General features: G+C 36.5%; 1 protein-coding gene across 3 annotated transcripts in view; it reads right to left on the bottom strand.

Moving 5' to 3' along the window:
• The window catches only part of XIRP2 (xin actin binding repeat containing 2), a 69,547-nt gene that overhangs the window by 46,230 nt on the left and 7,161 nt on the right, over positions 1–16,156 (bottom strand). For all 3 annotated transcript variants that reach the window (XM_006180694.3, XM_032479617.1, XM_032479618.1), the window contains exon 2: positions 49–209. In XM_006180694.3, the coding sequence (XP_006180756.2) occupies positions 49–105 (57 nt within the window). In that variant the 5' untranslated portion in view covers positions 106–209. The remainder of the gene's footprint in view (positions 1–48; positions 210–16,156) is intronic.

Here is a 16,156-nt window from a genome sequence, read left to right as displayed (position 1 = left end):
AGGAAGGCGTAGAAAGGCAGACAAACAGAACCACCAGGAGCAGCTTACGTTGGCAGAGAAGCTGCGGCAGTCACCCCTGGAAACAGCTGCCTGGTACCTCGCCATCCTCTCCTTCAAGGACACCACCTCTTGGAGGTCCGAGACACCCTTGCTCCGTGAGGCACTGTCTTCCGCAAATCCACTCGCAGGCTTACTAGGGCCAGCAGTCACTGAAAACAAATATAGCATGCTCAGATATGTTTCAGGCTTTGAAAAGAAAATAGCATACCCTTAGAAACAGTGAAGGCATTTAAAAAATGTGGTCTCAGAAAACAGACTGCAACATTTCACGGTATTTTCCGTGTGTCATGGTCACCCTCTTCTCTTTAAGCTTTCAAGCCAAGATACATAGTGCCTATGTAGGGGCATATGTTTATGCAAACCTCAAAAGAAAATACTGTCCCCACGCCTACTCCTGTAATTATTCTGATAAACAATAGGTACTTCTTAAGAGATACATAATGTTCATAATGAACATTCCTGAAGCACTATGTGTTGGATTTGTGCTAAATGCTATAAAAACATTATCTCATTTACCTCTCTAACAACCTCATGAAGCAGGTGCTATTATTTTCTAAAATTTATAGATAAGAAAACAGAGAGTCCTAGAAGTTAAAAAACTTTCCCATGATCACACAATTAGCAGGTGGCAGATTTGGTGGTTTGACTAAATCTTAAGCAAGTCTAAAAATTGCTCTTTGCCTCTCTCTCTCCCCTTCGACCCTCAAAGAGATAGATCTAGCTAAAATATGTGAATGCTATGAGAATTAGACTAGGCTTTTTGTCTTTTATTTATAAAGGTATGTGTTACATAAGAAAGAAATAATAGTACCATTAAAAGAAAGCTTTGTCGGTCATTCCAGATAGTCTGATATTTTCCCATGTAAGCCATCTGCCTGACAAAAATACAGGGTACTAGAAATTATATATTCATAAGCAAAGCGAAAGACTGCATGATCACAGAACAGTTGTTAGAAACAGAAAAGTCTTAGAGATCCTATAGTCTCACCTGGTCTAACCAGCTCCTTTTAGGCATAAGGAAATACATCGAAATGTTTCTTTATGTGAAAGGAACATAAGCAGCCTCCCTGGTTCAAATGATTCTCTCATTATTTAGTATACATGCCGGAGCTGGTCTCAAAACTAGTTTTTCTTCTTTACTCTAGTATTCCTTGCTGTTATTCCTCTGCTTGTTGGTTTACTATCCACTCGTAAAGAATTTTTAATTCCAAAACCATTTCAAGGGCTCTTTCTGGGACCAATCAATGTAAGGTAGGGGTGTGTGTGTGTGTGTGTGTGTGTGTGTGTGTGTGTGTGTGTGTGTGTAACACAGTCATACATCCCCTGTCTTTCACCTTAGGGCTGATAGGTTTGGAGACTCACAGGGTAGCCATCTTTGGTGTATTTTGTTACTTGAATTGGTTTGATTTAATTATTATGAACCAAGGCCCAAATGATCCCAGGTAACAGTCCACCACTCTGTTCCCTCCCTGCCCTGTTTTTTGTACCTCTTCACTCCGCCCCAACATTGAACCAGCACATTAAATTGTTTGCTTTTTTCTATTAGTTTCTTCAAGGTTTATGTACACAACAGCAGTTGAGAATAACTTCCGTGACCCAGGAAAAATTAAAAATCATTTGTATTTTGACTCCTTGAGTACTTAGTTTTCCATAGAGACTTCTTATTCAATTAAAATTTTCATTTGTTTTAATTAAAATTGTAAATATATATTTCAAAAGTTAATATTTATTTTTATATTTTGTTTCACATGGTATCAAAAAGAAACAAGATAAAAAGGAAGACATTGCAACATATGAATGCTGTGATTGTACAACCTGATACATTCACAATAAATGTCAGTTATTTTTAAAAATTCAGCTGTCTTCCAAAACCTCGTATCCACACAAAAGTAATTCCTCCAGTTCGTTCTGATAAAAAGAGATTCCCCGAAATTACTGAAACTATTACATGCTGACGAATATATATCTTTCTTTTTCTCTGTGGATTATCTGCACAGATAAATTCTGTATATGTTCAGCTGTAGTCTTCTTACTTTGTTGTAAATGGTCACTATATAAATGTTATTGAACATGAACACTAAAGTTTTTCCACATTAAGATATAAATTTCATTTTGCCCATTATTCATAAAAGGTGTCCTTCTATTAATCTTAACAAAAAGTTAGCAGTTTATTTTGCAAAACTTTACAGACAGTATTTACTTTCCAAATATTTCAAGTTTTATGATTTTTCATCCTACTGGGAAATGCCTTAGATTAATAGTCAGGAAATCAGTTGCCTGAGTATTAAGAGATTTGGATTCTATTGCCTTGGGGCTTTTTATTCTGATTAGAAAAGACATTACATCTTTAATCTTTCTCTCTTTCTCTCTCTTTTTCTATTATCTCTCTCCCTCTCTTTTTCCCATCAGTAAGTTTGCCTACAAAGGTAGGGTTGTGGAGTGGAAAACTTACCTTGAATTAACAAACTGTGTCCATATTGTTTCCTAACTTCCTAAGTCAGTGTCTTTCAATTTCTTCATCTGAAAAACAGGGTGATACTTCCTGCCCAGTGTACTAGAAGGCAGCACACCTGTCTGCTCCTATCTTGATGCTGATAACACCTGATGTAAATTTGTAAGGTTGATAAGACAGCCCATTTCTTAGCAATGCTAAGAAAGATAGGGATGTGGGTCACCTGACCTTGTCACCTATTTCAGAAGACTTGGATGCAACTGAGATTGGAGAACAGTGTGAAATGAGTTTAGGGTAACTTTAAAGAAAACGGTAACACAGAAGAACAAATTGGGTGTAAGACTCAAGGGTGTATTGTTCAACGTGGGGAATATATTCATATTTTTAAATAACTATAAGTGGAAAGGAACCTTTAAAAATTGTACAAAATTTTTTTAAAAAGCTAATAATTTACTGAAAAAAAGATGCCACTGTCATAAAATACCTGTGGAAAGTAGGGAATAACAGAACCTCTAACTGTAAAAGAGACAGTGAACGAACATGCTATAAGGCTAAAGTGGTCTGTGAGAAAGAGGAAGGGAAAAGTGAAATTTGCAGATGACTATTTCTGTTAGAAAGCATTATAAATATTAACATCACAAAACCATTGCACTAGAAGTTACTTGTCTCTGGGGTTTAGAGGTAATTTTTTGTGCATATGAGTAAATGAAAAAATTTAAAAGTTCAGTGAATTCTCCCAAATTTCCAGAGTTAATGACATAGCTGGGCCTCAAATCCATTGCACCTTAAATACAGAATGTTTTATTTGCTGGTAAGAAAATAATTGCTTAACTGTACAAAATATTAATTCTTTGTATAATAGAATAAATCATGTAAAGCAGAAAGAGTGTGAAGGGAAGCACTTTAAAGAAAATAAACCACAAATAAATACAAGCTGTTACCAAGAAGACTATTAGAAGCCAAGGAGAAGAATATTTTCTAAAAGAATTCTGAGGTTCTTAGGAAAAATATTTATATTATCATTTTTTGTAATATAAGAAGTTATGTACTACAGACAGATCCAATTTATGTCCACTTTCTATTTTTCTTAAATCATGAGAATTTATGTCATTCAGGATCTATTTTCATGAGCCCCAAACATGTGCTTTTCTTCTGCAGTTTTTAAAAAGGAAGAAACTGACTCAAGCAATCAAATTTACCCAGGTTACAAAATTCTTTATGCCTTTCTGAATTTCACTTTCTACTGAGAGTCCTTTTTTAAAGCATCTTTTAAAAAACAAAGTAGTACAATATAAGGTAGAATAACCTTTCTTTCTTGAGCAACTATCCATCTGCCTGTAGTCAGTCATAGAAGAGATTCATAGTCAGCCTTTTGTGTTTCCTTGGAGGCAATCAAATAATAGCTTTAAGATGTCAGATAAAGAAAACGATGAGGAATAGTCAATGTAATTAAAATATTTTGGCATTTTCTCCTAATTTCACAATTTCTGTTATCAGTGGAAGAATTCTTAGAAATATGCACAGACTAATATCAGAAGGCATTTCAAAAGGGTCACTGAGACCTTTGTTAGGAACCATTCTCCTAACTAGCTGTTCAGGAAATTTCAAAGATGGAATTCAGTGGTTTATAAAAATGGGATGTTCCTACAGCATTAAGAAATGACAAATCTATCCTCTTTTCCCATTGAACAAATAATTGTCTAAAAATCTGAAATAACAAGTTATAAATCTAACCCCAACATCTTTTTAGAGTAATGATTTGGAAATGAAGGTTAATGACTTGATACATCGAGCTAGGATCAGTGCATTGCTCAAAAATACTGTCAAAGTCAGAAAAATGCTTATTCAGAAAATACCTAAAGTGTCAGGATTCACAAGACCAAATGCTTTATTATGATCTTATTCCTAAAGCAAGACTCCATGTCAGCACATTTTCTAAATTTAAATATATCTTCTTATTGTCAAAATATGAGAGGCACATTCCCAACATGTAGTCGCAGATAAAGTTTTATGGAAAGGATGACTGTGTAAAAATGCAATGGATGTTACTGGATGAAAGACAGATATTGAACACCAGGTACTTTAAAATAGGCTTACACAAGACTGTGTAAATTTTTGTGAGTCACCTCATTTCTTGTTCCCTTTGCCAACCCAGTATAGATTACGTGAACGTCTATAGAATAAGAAAAATACTTTGACCTCTTTATTCATTAAGAGACCACTTGCTAATGTCTGGATTGTGAAGCTGATATTTTCTGTTTGATTTACAGCAGAGGTATAATCAGAGGTGTGACTGATTTACTAGCTGAGGTGAAGTCAGAAGAAAGGAATGTTATCAGAAGGGAGAAAAGAACTAAGGGTATTAAAGTCTTTTTAGAAGAATTAAAATACACATTGAAGGCAATTAATAGAGTAAAATATGCTGCAGAACAGAAAGCCAATAACATATCGACAACAATGTGAAAGATGATGACAGAGACAGAGAACAGACAGCAAAATTCAAACTACAATATAATAGCATTTCAATGGGATGATGGGAGAGTGGGAACAACAAATGAGATACAATAGAAGAAAAATTTACTGAAAATAAAATTTGGGAATAGATTTAAAATATTTACCATAATCCAGGAATAAATTTCATTTTAAAACCCCAAGATATCTGCAAATCCTGGTAAAACATTTCAGATTCAAGGAAAAAGAAAAGCTCTACAATTATCCAGATACATGAAGAGTTTCTGTGATAAAGAAACAAAACTCAGGCATCCTGAGATATCTTTATGACACTGAACACTAAAAGGAATTAGGGAACTGATTACCAGTTACCGAAATTTTAGTTTTGTGAACTGGAAGTCTACACGAATCCAAGTTGGTACTCATGTGAGAAGTCAACAAAATGTCAAACACAGTCCATGGAACAAAAGTCAGCCAAAAAGAAAACAAAGGTCCTTAACATATAATACCTAACCAAGAAGGTAGGAATAAAACCAAATGTGATAGTTGTGAAAATAAACATGGGTCAAACTTCACACTAAAAGACAAAGACAAATAAATCCAACCGTATGCCACCTGCAAGACACAAAACTTGAAAAGAAAATACCGGGCAAGAAACCACCAGACAAAAATAAGTGAAGAGATGTTATCAGGACTTTATTTCTTTCATGCAAAGCAGCATTAAAGACAAAAATATGTTAAATGAAATAGAAGGCTACTCTGTAGACAGATGATGCCACCCCACGAGGGAGCTGTACCAACTAGGGGCCCCTCCACGCTGGCTAGCACAGTACAGAAACATACACAGATCATCTGTAACAAGAGGAAGGAGAATTTTATGGGAATGTAATTGCTGTGGATGACTTTAACCTCCTTCCATCTTTGACATATGAAATTTCAAAAATAAATTATTTGAATTATATAATTAATAAAGTTTATCTTAATATACTTATTACATTATATGAAACAAATATTATCTACAATATGCATGAGACACATTCATTTTGTTCCAGAGCTTTCAGTCTGGTTGGAAAGAGAGACAGTCAATTATAACCGAAGTAGTTAATGGGTTTGCACCAGGTGAGTTGGAAGCCTACAGGGGAGAACCTAATCCCCTGGGGTGTGTCGATGAGACAGGTGTTGGGAAGGCATCCTGAGAAGTGGAACATCTGCGCTGACACATGAAGGAGTTGGATGTGTGACTATGTGGAAGAGAGAAAGATGCAGAAAGGGGAGGAAACAGCCACATGCCAACAAATCATGTTGGGAAAATTCGGTAATGATTTTGAGGAAAATATTTAAGATTTCCTCACCATACTGTATATTACATATGAAGTATTAGATGGACTAAAGGGTTAAATGATTTTTAGAATGATGAAAAATCCTTAGAGAAATGTAAGTAATTTACAAAATGACTTCAGTTGGACTTCTTAAGCATAAATATTCAAAGTGGAGAAAATCAAAAAAAGTATAAGGCAAAAGAAAAACAGAAGAGGGACAATTATAATAAATAGGCTACAGTGTTAATTTTCTGTAAAGAACACTGACAGGTTGGAAAAAGAAACTAACGTTAGTGAAAAAATGTATAAGGGATTCAAAAGAATGATTTACAACTAAAAAAAAAAAAGATAGCAAGTATGTATAAAGTGCTTTCTGCATGTCAGACAGTCTATGTAATGCTCTCAACCACACTGTGAGGTAGAGACTATATTTATTTTTAATCTCCATTTTACAGATAAGGAAACAGAGACACAGAAAGATTGTAAAACTTCCTCAAGGTCAGATGGCTGGTGAGCTTCAGAGCTGGAGGGAAGCCAGACAGTCTGGCTCCAGGTTGTGTGACTTAGTACAATTCTATGCTACAACTTAAGAAGTACAGGTATCGAGAAACCAAAAGACAAACCCAGACAATCACCTTCCCAAGTAAACAGATGAAGAAAAATTCAAACAACGAAGAGATGCCTTTTTTGTTGTTAACTGACTCATTGCATCTGCAATAAAAATATATACAATAAACCAATAGTCCTAGATAGCCAATCCAGTGTATAATTATGACTCAAAAGAAATTCTAAAGTTTAATAGTAATTTGAACCCTTGAGCAGAAAAATGAGAATTTAATGTTTTTTTTCCTTGGAAATTTTCTACACTTAGTTGAAGAAGATTTTATTCAGTCCAGACAAAAAGCCAGGCAGAAAATAAGCTGGTCTGTCACATGGAAACCCACAGAACTGACGCAGACACCCATACCAGCTTCAAGGAGGCAAACACCCTTTTGGTGACACATTAATAGCCTCACGCTTATGTTCTGGACGTATTATAAAGAAGTCAACTGCCTGGTGCTCAGAAAAACTGATTTAGAACTAAATTGGAAGTGATGAACTGAATTCTGTCAAATGTAAATATATGATCTATAACCCAGCTTGGATTTGTGTACAGGATATCATACCAATGGACAGACCATAGACTCAGAGCCATTAGCATGAATAAATTTTCTATAATTCTTAATATTTGCATATCCCTCAGCTAATAGTAAAATTCATCTCTTTTAAACATTCAGAATGCTACTGCCAAGTCAAATTTGTAATCAATTTGAGTTTTATCTATTTTACGCTCATTTGAATATTATAAAACCAAGAAGTAGATGGAGAATAAAGTGAAAGAGCAAGTGTATAGCACAATCTTGATTAATTTACAGTTCTTAAAAAACATGGAGAAGAAGGGCAAAGAGCAACGAGTGAAAGTGTATCCCCTGACAGCACAAAGGCTGTATTGCCCATCCTGCCAGCACCTGAACGGTGAATCAGATGATACGTTTTAAACTAACCTCCCAATGGTACCATTCCCCCCAAATGCATTGTGTTGTTGTGTGTACTCTTGTCACCTCCCCCAAAGTCCATCCATTCATCTGATTACCATGTTTTATACTTTAACAAAAACAGATCACCTCAACTGTTGGTGCTTACAATTGTTTGCAGTGCTTTGTTACAGCAGCAATAGGAAACCATCACAAGCATCCACTGTACACATACATATACCTGACCGAGTCACAGATCGCTACACGGTAGACTCTTAAGTCATAGTTTGGTTCCAGCTCCTCCAGATCTCACAGATTTATATAAACAAACCACTCTGTGATGGAAACATCTTTGAGTTTCTTCATGCTTGAAAGAATAAATGTCCACCTACTCGGCTTAAATGTCTATTTAGATTCTAATCTCTCTGGGGAACAGAACTGCCATTTCTAATTGTAATAACTTCTTCTCGTATAGACTTGTTTTCTGTTGTCTGCAGCCCCTATCATCTCACAGGAAGAGTTCCTGGTACGAGAGCAGTAATAAATGAATAGAATTTAGATAGAAATTAAATAACCATTAGTATGTTACTAGCGCTAGCTTGGGCATATTTGAAAATTTAATCTTATTGCTACTAAATATTCTTAATTAATTGCATAGTTTAGTTAAAGAATTGGCTAGTTTAAAAAATCAATAATTGAATAAAATGACTTAAATTTCTTTGAAATAGTCAAATAAAGTAAAACTATTAAGTGCCTATAGATGATGCATATTTTTACAACATAAATCTCTTATTAGATTTTCCCCTAGCACAAAAAGACTTGTATTAAAACAGTGATAACTGTCTGTTAATGAGTATCAACTATGTGCTAATCATTTTACATGTATTCTTATACATCTACTTTACATCTAATTCTTAAACAACCATGTCTTTGGGTGGTATTTCCATTTTAATGATGATTAAAGTAACACGGAAAAGATAAAATCATATAGGAAGTGGCTGAGTCTGGAATTAAATTCATGTACATCTGAATACAAGGCTATTTGACTCTACACAGTCTTCTACGTAAATATTTTTCATTAAAATATAGCATTTTATTATAAAGTAAATTTTTAATTAACGGTATGAATCCTACTTTCTGCTTCCTAAATATCTATACACAAATCCTTTCCAGACATTTATTTCAGTGTATCTAAGGATAAATCAGGGGGAAGCCAATAAGTTGAATTTCTATGGTGCTAAGTATATCCTTTTTTGTCTTTATAAGCTTGAGTTTAGAATTAGAAATCAAAGCAAATTCCTCAGTTATATTTCTTCGGTCACTATAGAAAACAAACTTGAGAAGGGGTTAGGTATTGATCCAAGCGAGCAGGGAAAGGGACCAGCTTTACTATAAGGGAAAGAAAATGCAGCGCAAGGTCCACTTCTCTCATTTTCTATTGATCTGCTTTGCCTCAGGGCATGGGGGTGGTGTCATGCTCCCATCAAAGTTTCTGCGTGTCTAAATCTGCATCCCAGGTATACAATAAGGACATTTGATAAACTCTCTTCTTAAGGCTTTAGTCATACATTCAGTTAACATCTACTGCCCATCCACTGTGACCAAGCACGGTGCCCAGGGCTGGGCATGATTTAATCACCATATATTCGGTCCTTTTCTACTTGAAAGAAAAATACCAGAGACGGCCTCAAGAAATACAGTATTCTAAGAAGTGTTGATCTGGCTTTATCTCTTAAAACAGAAATACAACAGGTTGCATCGTTTCAATATGCTGACTTATGAACAAAAAAAGTTCCCAGATGGCTGGCCATGCCAAGGAAGATGGCTTGTCTGAAGACACACCAAATGGCGCCCTCCTTAGGTGGAGACTCCTTGGAGGCACACATGCCACATTCCTGCCTCCAAAATCACATTCATTCATATGAAGATGAAATTGAATTAAAATGGATCAAGCCCAATCAGATTTGATGGGACTGAAAAGTCAATTATAGGTATTCTCATAGTGGCTCAATTTCTGTTCAGATTTTCCCTACTTAACCTAAGCAGGGAGTAGCTCCCTCTGCTGTGCTCTTTAAACATTTGAAAACTACATTTCTATTTATATTACTTACTACTTTTCAGTGTATCTTTGAATCTCTCTGCCCTCCCCACTACTCTCCCCTTCTGCCTACATGCAAGTCCCCCCAGCACAGGGACAAGTTAAGCTCATTTCGAAAACCTGTTTTACACCAGGTTCTATTTGGTTTGATCTTGCAGGAGGCAGACCCACAGGAAGATTAACCATCCACTGTGGACCCAGAAAGCCCGGTATTTATTCTATCTCTGACACTTACTTTTGACTGTAAGCAAACTGCTTAACTTCTTGAAGCCTCTTTCCTCTTACCCTTATCCTGAGAATGATTCTAGAACCACATGATTGCCTGAAGGAGGAGGAGACCTTAAGGAGTTTTACAAAGTAATTTGCACATAATAAATAATAAATGCTCATTATCTGCCAGTCACTTTAGGCGCTATTATATATCCTACGTATTATTATCCAGATAATCTTAGATGATACAAATCTGAGAATAATAAAAAGTTGTAACACTTTCCCAGATCTCAAAGCTAGCAAGTAGGAAGAACAGGACTTGGCTCTGGTCCCTATGAATCTAAAGGCTGTCAGGATATTCCATTCCTCTTTATAAGTCAAGTATCCATCATGTTGCTTGAAACAAGGAGAACACAATAAATCATGAAAGAAGAGATAAGTACAGGTAGAGATTGGGGCAAAGAAAGTGGCATAGTCCTGCTCCTATGGCCACAGGAATGGAGAAAATACATGAAAGAGAAGAGTATCAATGTACAGGATATCCAAAGTGCTCGTTTATCTGTGATGAGGCACTGGCCAGTGAGCCGTCAACTTTTCACAGCAAGCAAGAGAGCATCCCCTGAAAATGTAAAGTTCACAAAAAACGTCCTGGTGTATCACGCTGCAGGGACAGATCTGCTCCTTTTATCCCTGCAAATGGTTCCTCATGTTTTCCCCTGCTCTCTGTTTTTTAGGTAAAATCGTGAAACCATCACTTAAAGTTATTCACATTTTTCATTTTCCTATGGGGCCTGTGAGCAGTGGGCTTGGCACAGTGAACCCTGGCCTGGACCAGTCAGGAAGTAATAACTGGGTCCCTCCCTAAGTCTCTGCTGCCCTTGGCGCTGCCTTCCAAAGGCAAAGAGAAGGATCCTGAATTCCTCCCTTATGATCCATTCCACTGGTGTTTTACTAAGTACCTCTGCATTGCTAGGTACCTTTGCTAAGTACTTTGAGTAAGTAGCTTTATTTAGGTGTTTGATAACCGCTGAATAAAGAGCTGTTTTTACATTTGGTTAGTTTGAATATAGGTATTCTTTCTATTTAATCTGAGTATTCCTTCTATTTAAATTGATTTTCATCCCTTTTTTTCTAAAGTCTCTGTTCCCGAAAAGCCCAAAGTTGGTATCTTTCTACATTATTCATCTCTCCCTGAGTTGTTCCCTCTTTGATGTAACTTCTTTTTCTCCCGTTATTTCCTAATATGCTCCTTTTTCTATTCATACTGCATACTAGCTCAGAATTTGTCTTTCCCTAAAACGATCTGCTTTTCTTGCAGTCTTTGTGAAATCCCATATGAAGCTAGTCCATGTATGCTGAACTGTTTTGTTTAGTTCTAGGTGTACTGTTCGTACCTAATATATCAAAAATAAGCAACAGTAACATAATGCGAATGAGCCTTTAATCATTCGCAGCTCTGAAAATCACCTTCCTGGCATGCCCATCTTTGAACTGTTTGAGCATAGGCAGGGTAGGAACGTTACCAACTTACTATTATCTTAAATAATTTCTGTGCTAGCTGCATTCGGGAAAAGCCAGAGGTTTCCAGATCTGTTTTTAGGAATTCCCCGATTCTTCACCCTCTTTCCAGCTTTCACCTCTCTGTTCAGGTTAGTATCTGAGATTTACTTTGACAAAGGATATTAAAAGACAGCCCAAATCATTAAATTTTGACTCTCACTGACTTAGACAATTGATGGTGTCACAGCTTTTCTCCTACTAATCATCCTTTTCCTTTGAATAATAAAATGTATTTAATTCAATTCGCCTTTTGTCTTAGAGAAGTTCAGTTTCTGAATTTACTCAAACTCTTTTCAATGACCTTAAGCCTCTGTTTAAAATGCTTTCTCTGCCTAAGTCCACAAACAACAGTGTATTTTGATATGCTTTTCTTTTGAACTTAATGGCTGATAGACTTGATCAAAGAAAGGAAACCACACTCATTCCACATACTTTCTTTACTGAACAGTCTTTGGAAAGCTAAGCAATCAGGAGAAAAATAAAAATGCTTAAAGAATGCAACATTCTGCTTGCTGAATAAAAGTAAATTCACTCTTTCAGAGAAGTGATATACTTAGAAAAATTCTACCTAAAAGAAATAAACACTATCCAAACGATGTGATCTTTAGTCAGGTAAATGTTTCTTGGTTAGGAAGAGCAAGCTTCGAATGTTAAGCGGAAACGTTAAGAATCCATGGAGAGTTTTTCTTACCAAAGCTATAAGTTCTTCTAATATGCTCTAAAAAGAAAGGTAATCAGAACTTGTTCACAAACTTGATGTTTGTACTGTCACAACTACTTTCTGATTATTGTCGCCCATAATCACAGGGGACATTAGATGATGTTGTATACACGTTGATTAGTCTTTTGAATTTAGAACAAGGATGTTTATAAATGAAAGCTATAATAATTTTAATATATCAAAACTTGGAATCAGTCAGGTGCTAGGTTACTCTTCCTGTCACCATTAACATGCCCTAAATACCCTCTGCATACAAATGCAGACTGTAGTTTCAAAAGAAAGAGATGATGTCAGTTTCCTAATGATACGCTGGTACTAAGAACAGTCCAAAGAGTGGAAGTAATTTAATAGTCTTCCCTGCTTAAGATACACATGGAATACATAGTTAGTCAGTCTCATCATCCTTTAATTTATTTATAGTTACTTATCTTTAAAATTTTGGCATTGGCATTTGTTTCACTTCCCTTGAATTCCAAACCTAATCCTATGAGAGCGCCGTCAGAGGAGGAACTCAGTTTATGCTGCTTACTTCATTCCTGTTTTTAAAGGGCGAAGTGTAAAAATCAGCCTTTAAATGTTACTCAGATTGAAACTTGCTCTTTTCCCTACACATTAAGGCAGTCACATCTGTGAACAACAAAGAATTTAATTAAAACTTGCCAACAAAATTACCCTAGACCAATGATATTTAAACTTAAGTGAAGTAGAAGGTGAGAAGAAAAAAGTTGAAGGGAATGAAATATAAAAAGCAATTAAAAATTACATTTAATATACTTTGTAAAATTCCATATAAAGCTAGGCTCTCCCAACTTTAAAATAAAATCACTTTCCAGGACCACTCCTTTTAGGTACCAAAAGCCTCAGGCAGATGGACAAAGTTACTTCAACTTAGTGTGAACTCCCACTGCATTAGAACAACGTACTGAATGGGAAATCATACTGTAAAGTTAAGCCTCTCTTTGTTTGTTTTTGAAGATTATTTTAAAAATTTTAGACACTACTACAACTGCAGGTTGGAACTACCCAGGAAGTCATCAGTTTCTGTCTCTTAAGTTTTCTAGTAGCCTGAATAACCATCTTCACCATGATTTCAGTCAAAGTATCTCTTAGCTTCATCAGTTTACAACATGGTGACACCTACATTGTGAATATGAAAGGCTTGGCCATCACGAAGTGGCCAGAAATGCTCCCTGTGGGTCCTCGTGTGGGGTAGGAGAAATATAATGCACTTCTAAGGATAACATGCTTGTGCTTCCCCTAACAATAAGTGGCAGAGCCTTTCCTAACACTTTCACAGAACTGGTTATTACATTTTTATTATCACCTAGAACTAAAATTCCTAAATTGCCGAGAAGCAAACTGACAGTTGAGGTAAAAATGACCAACTTCACAGGTATTTAACATCATGACTTATACACAGTGGATGCCCATTAAACATTTGTTGAATGAGTTTACCTTGAAATAATACCGCAAAACTCAATGCCCATCTTTTCATGGCTCCTGTTGATAGCCTGTGTTAAGGTCTCTCTCCTATTTCTTTCTAAAGAGTAGAAAACAAGTTCCAAATTCTGTAGCAAAAGTTATTTAAGCAGAGTCACAATGTGAACATTGGGATTAGAGCTTCCAGGTGGGAGCAAAAATAAACGTCTTGTCTGTGAACCTGTGAGTCTCCCACAACAAAATCTACCTCATCACCGAAAATGCTCAGCAGGACACCACATGAGCAGGTGAAAATTAGAACTGCACAAAAAGTGTTTGTTTGGAAAGTGAAGCCAGTCAACTTTGGGCTCTCTGCCAAGTTTAATTTCTGCCAGAAATTCTCCTGTTATTACGAAGCTGCAGAAAGAAATTCAAGAAGTGTTATAGCTAAAAAATTCCAAATACATTCACGTCTCCATCACGGTTCTACCCAGAAGAAAATAACTAACCTCCCCAGCCCACTAAGCCAAATACAGGACTACAGACAGAACATGCAAACACACACACACACACACACACACACACACACACACACTTTTCCTTGGAAGACCATTGAATCACAGGTAGTATCCTATTTGTTTTATCAGATCTAAGAGGAAGGCCTTAGTAGGTTTTCAGAGTGTCCCAGGGCAGTTCTGAGCTGGAAACCTGCCAAGGAAAACAGATGTGGCAGAAAGCCCTAGGTCCCATTCACCAGCAGTGCAGGGCCCTAGGAAAATGTCATAAACTTCACCAAGCCTAACGCTCACCATTACAAGAAGTATCTTACAAGAGGGAAACAAAAATGCTGATGCCTTGTAGCACTGTCTGCATTATTCTTTATAAAATCTCAAAACTGAGTATGGAGTTGGTGAGTAGCTTAGACCAGACAGAAATAACACTCATTTATCACTACCAGTCTCCTGAAACACACACACACACACACACACACACACACACGCACACTTCTTGATACCAAACCATGTATATTCTTCAGGGCTCTATCCCAGTCTTCTGTTTTGTTTTACCACCCACACTCCATCAGTTCTCAGTTTCATCCATATTATATCAATGTACGTCTCTAGTAACTACTTAAGTCCTAATCTTACCTTGCCAAACCTTTTAAAATTCAACATGGCTTTAAAAAAATATTACCCACAAACTTGTTACCATTCCCAAATTTTCCAATTATATATTAGAATTGAGCACATCTGGGATTGTCAGGAATAATGGTGAATGTGATGAACAGTCATTAAAAATGAATAAAATTATTATTGGGTATTAGCTTATGTACAAAACCATGAACCTTTAAATATATATATTTAAATAAATATAAGAATATATATATACACATATATATGTGTGTGTGTATACACACACACACACACACACACACACACACACATAAACAGCAGCCCGGGAATGGGAGCAAAAATATCAGATTATAGGGAAAATGCTGAACTGGCTTTTGGTGAGATAGAGTCAGCTTAAGAACGTGGAGACAAATGACACAGGATCCATGGAAGCTCTACTGTTGCAGCTGACAACTAGGCCCAGGCTGAGTGGGCAGTAGGTCTAGCATGGTTCCTTTAAGCTCTTAGACCCATCCCTGAAGCCTAGAGTCAGGAGTCCTTAACACCGGGCCACCAACAGTCCTGAACTGTTCTTGGCCTTAGTTTGAAATGCGTGCACTAGTCTATCCTAAGCTCTACTCTGTCTTGTTCCTAGTTCCCCTTACTTCTGACCTTGTGATTTATTTTCCTATTTACAGCTTAGCTTCATCCCTCAAACCTGGTGCACTGCACCATTTCACTGGCTCATAAAATTTTGCTTTTTCTTCCACTCTGGGATTCTCCTTTGCCTTTTCTGCTTTAGATTCTCCTGATAAACAGTCTAGTCCCCACAGCCTCATCTTACAATGCCTCCCTCCTGAGTGACAGTTTTCCTTCCATCTTTACTCAGACACTGTGAGTGGATCCAAGATACAGAAAGATGAGGCAAAGGCAGAGGGGCTGATGGGGAGGATGCGTTGGGGATGGGAAGACTTTGCTGTGGGTCAAGATCAGTTTTAGGTGAAAAGAAAGAAAACTGTGATCTAAAAGAGTATTTTGAGAGTCTAAAAACTAAGTCAAAGTATGACAAGGTCCAATATGTGGCCATGAGCTGCTCCATCGGAAGGGAGACAGAGCCATTAGTGTTGAGTGGTTGAAGAGTTCAGTTTCTGGAAGTAATGTGTTGTTGACATCATCAAGGATAACCAGAAGATTATTAGTTTCAAGTGTTGGGATGATTATAATAGAAAAAGGGTACTTA

The sequence above is a fragment of the Camelus ferus genome, chromosome 5 (assembly GCF_009834535.1).
Source record: "Camelus ferus isolate YT-003-E chromosome 5, BCGSAC_Cfer_1.0, whole genome shotgun sequence".
In the NCBI taxonomy this organism is placed as follows: domain Eukaryota; kingdom Metazoa; phylum Chordata; class Mammalia; order Artiodactyla; family Camelidae; genus Camelus; species Camelus ferus.
The sequence above is the reverse complement of the archived record's forward strand: the minus strand, read 5'-3'. Positions and strand labels throughout refer to the sequence as shown.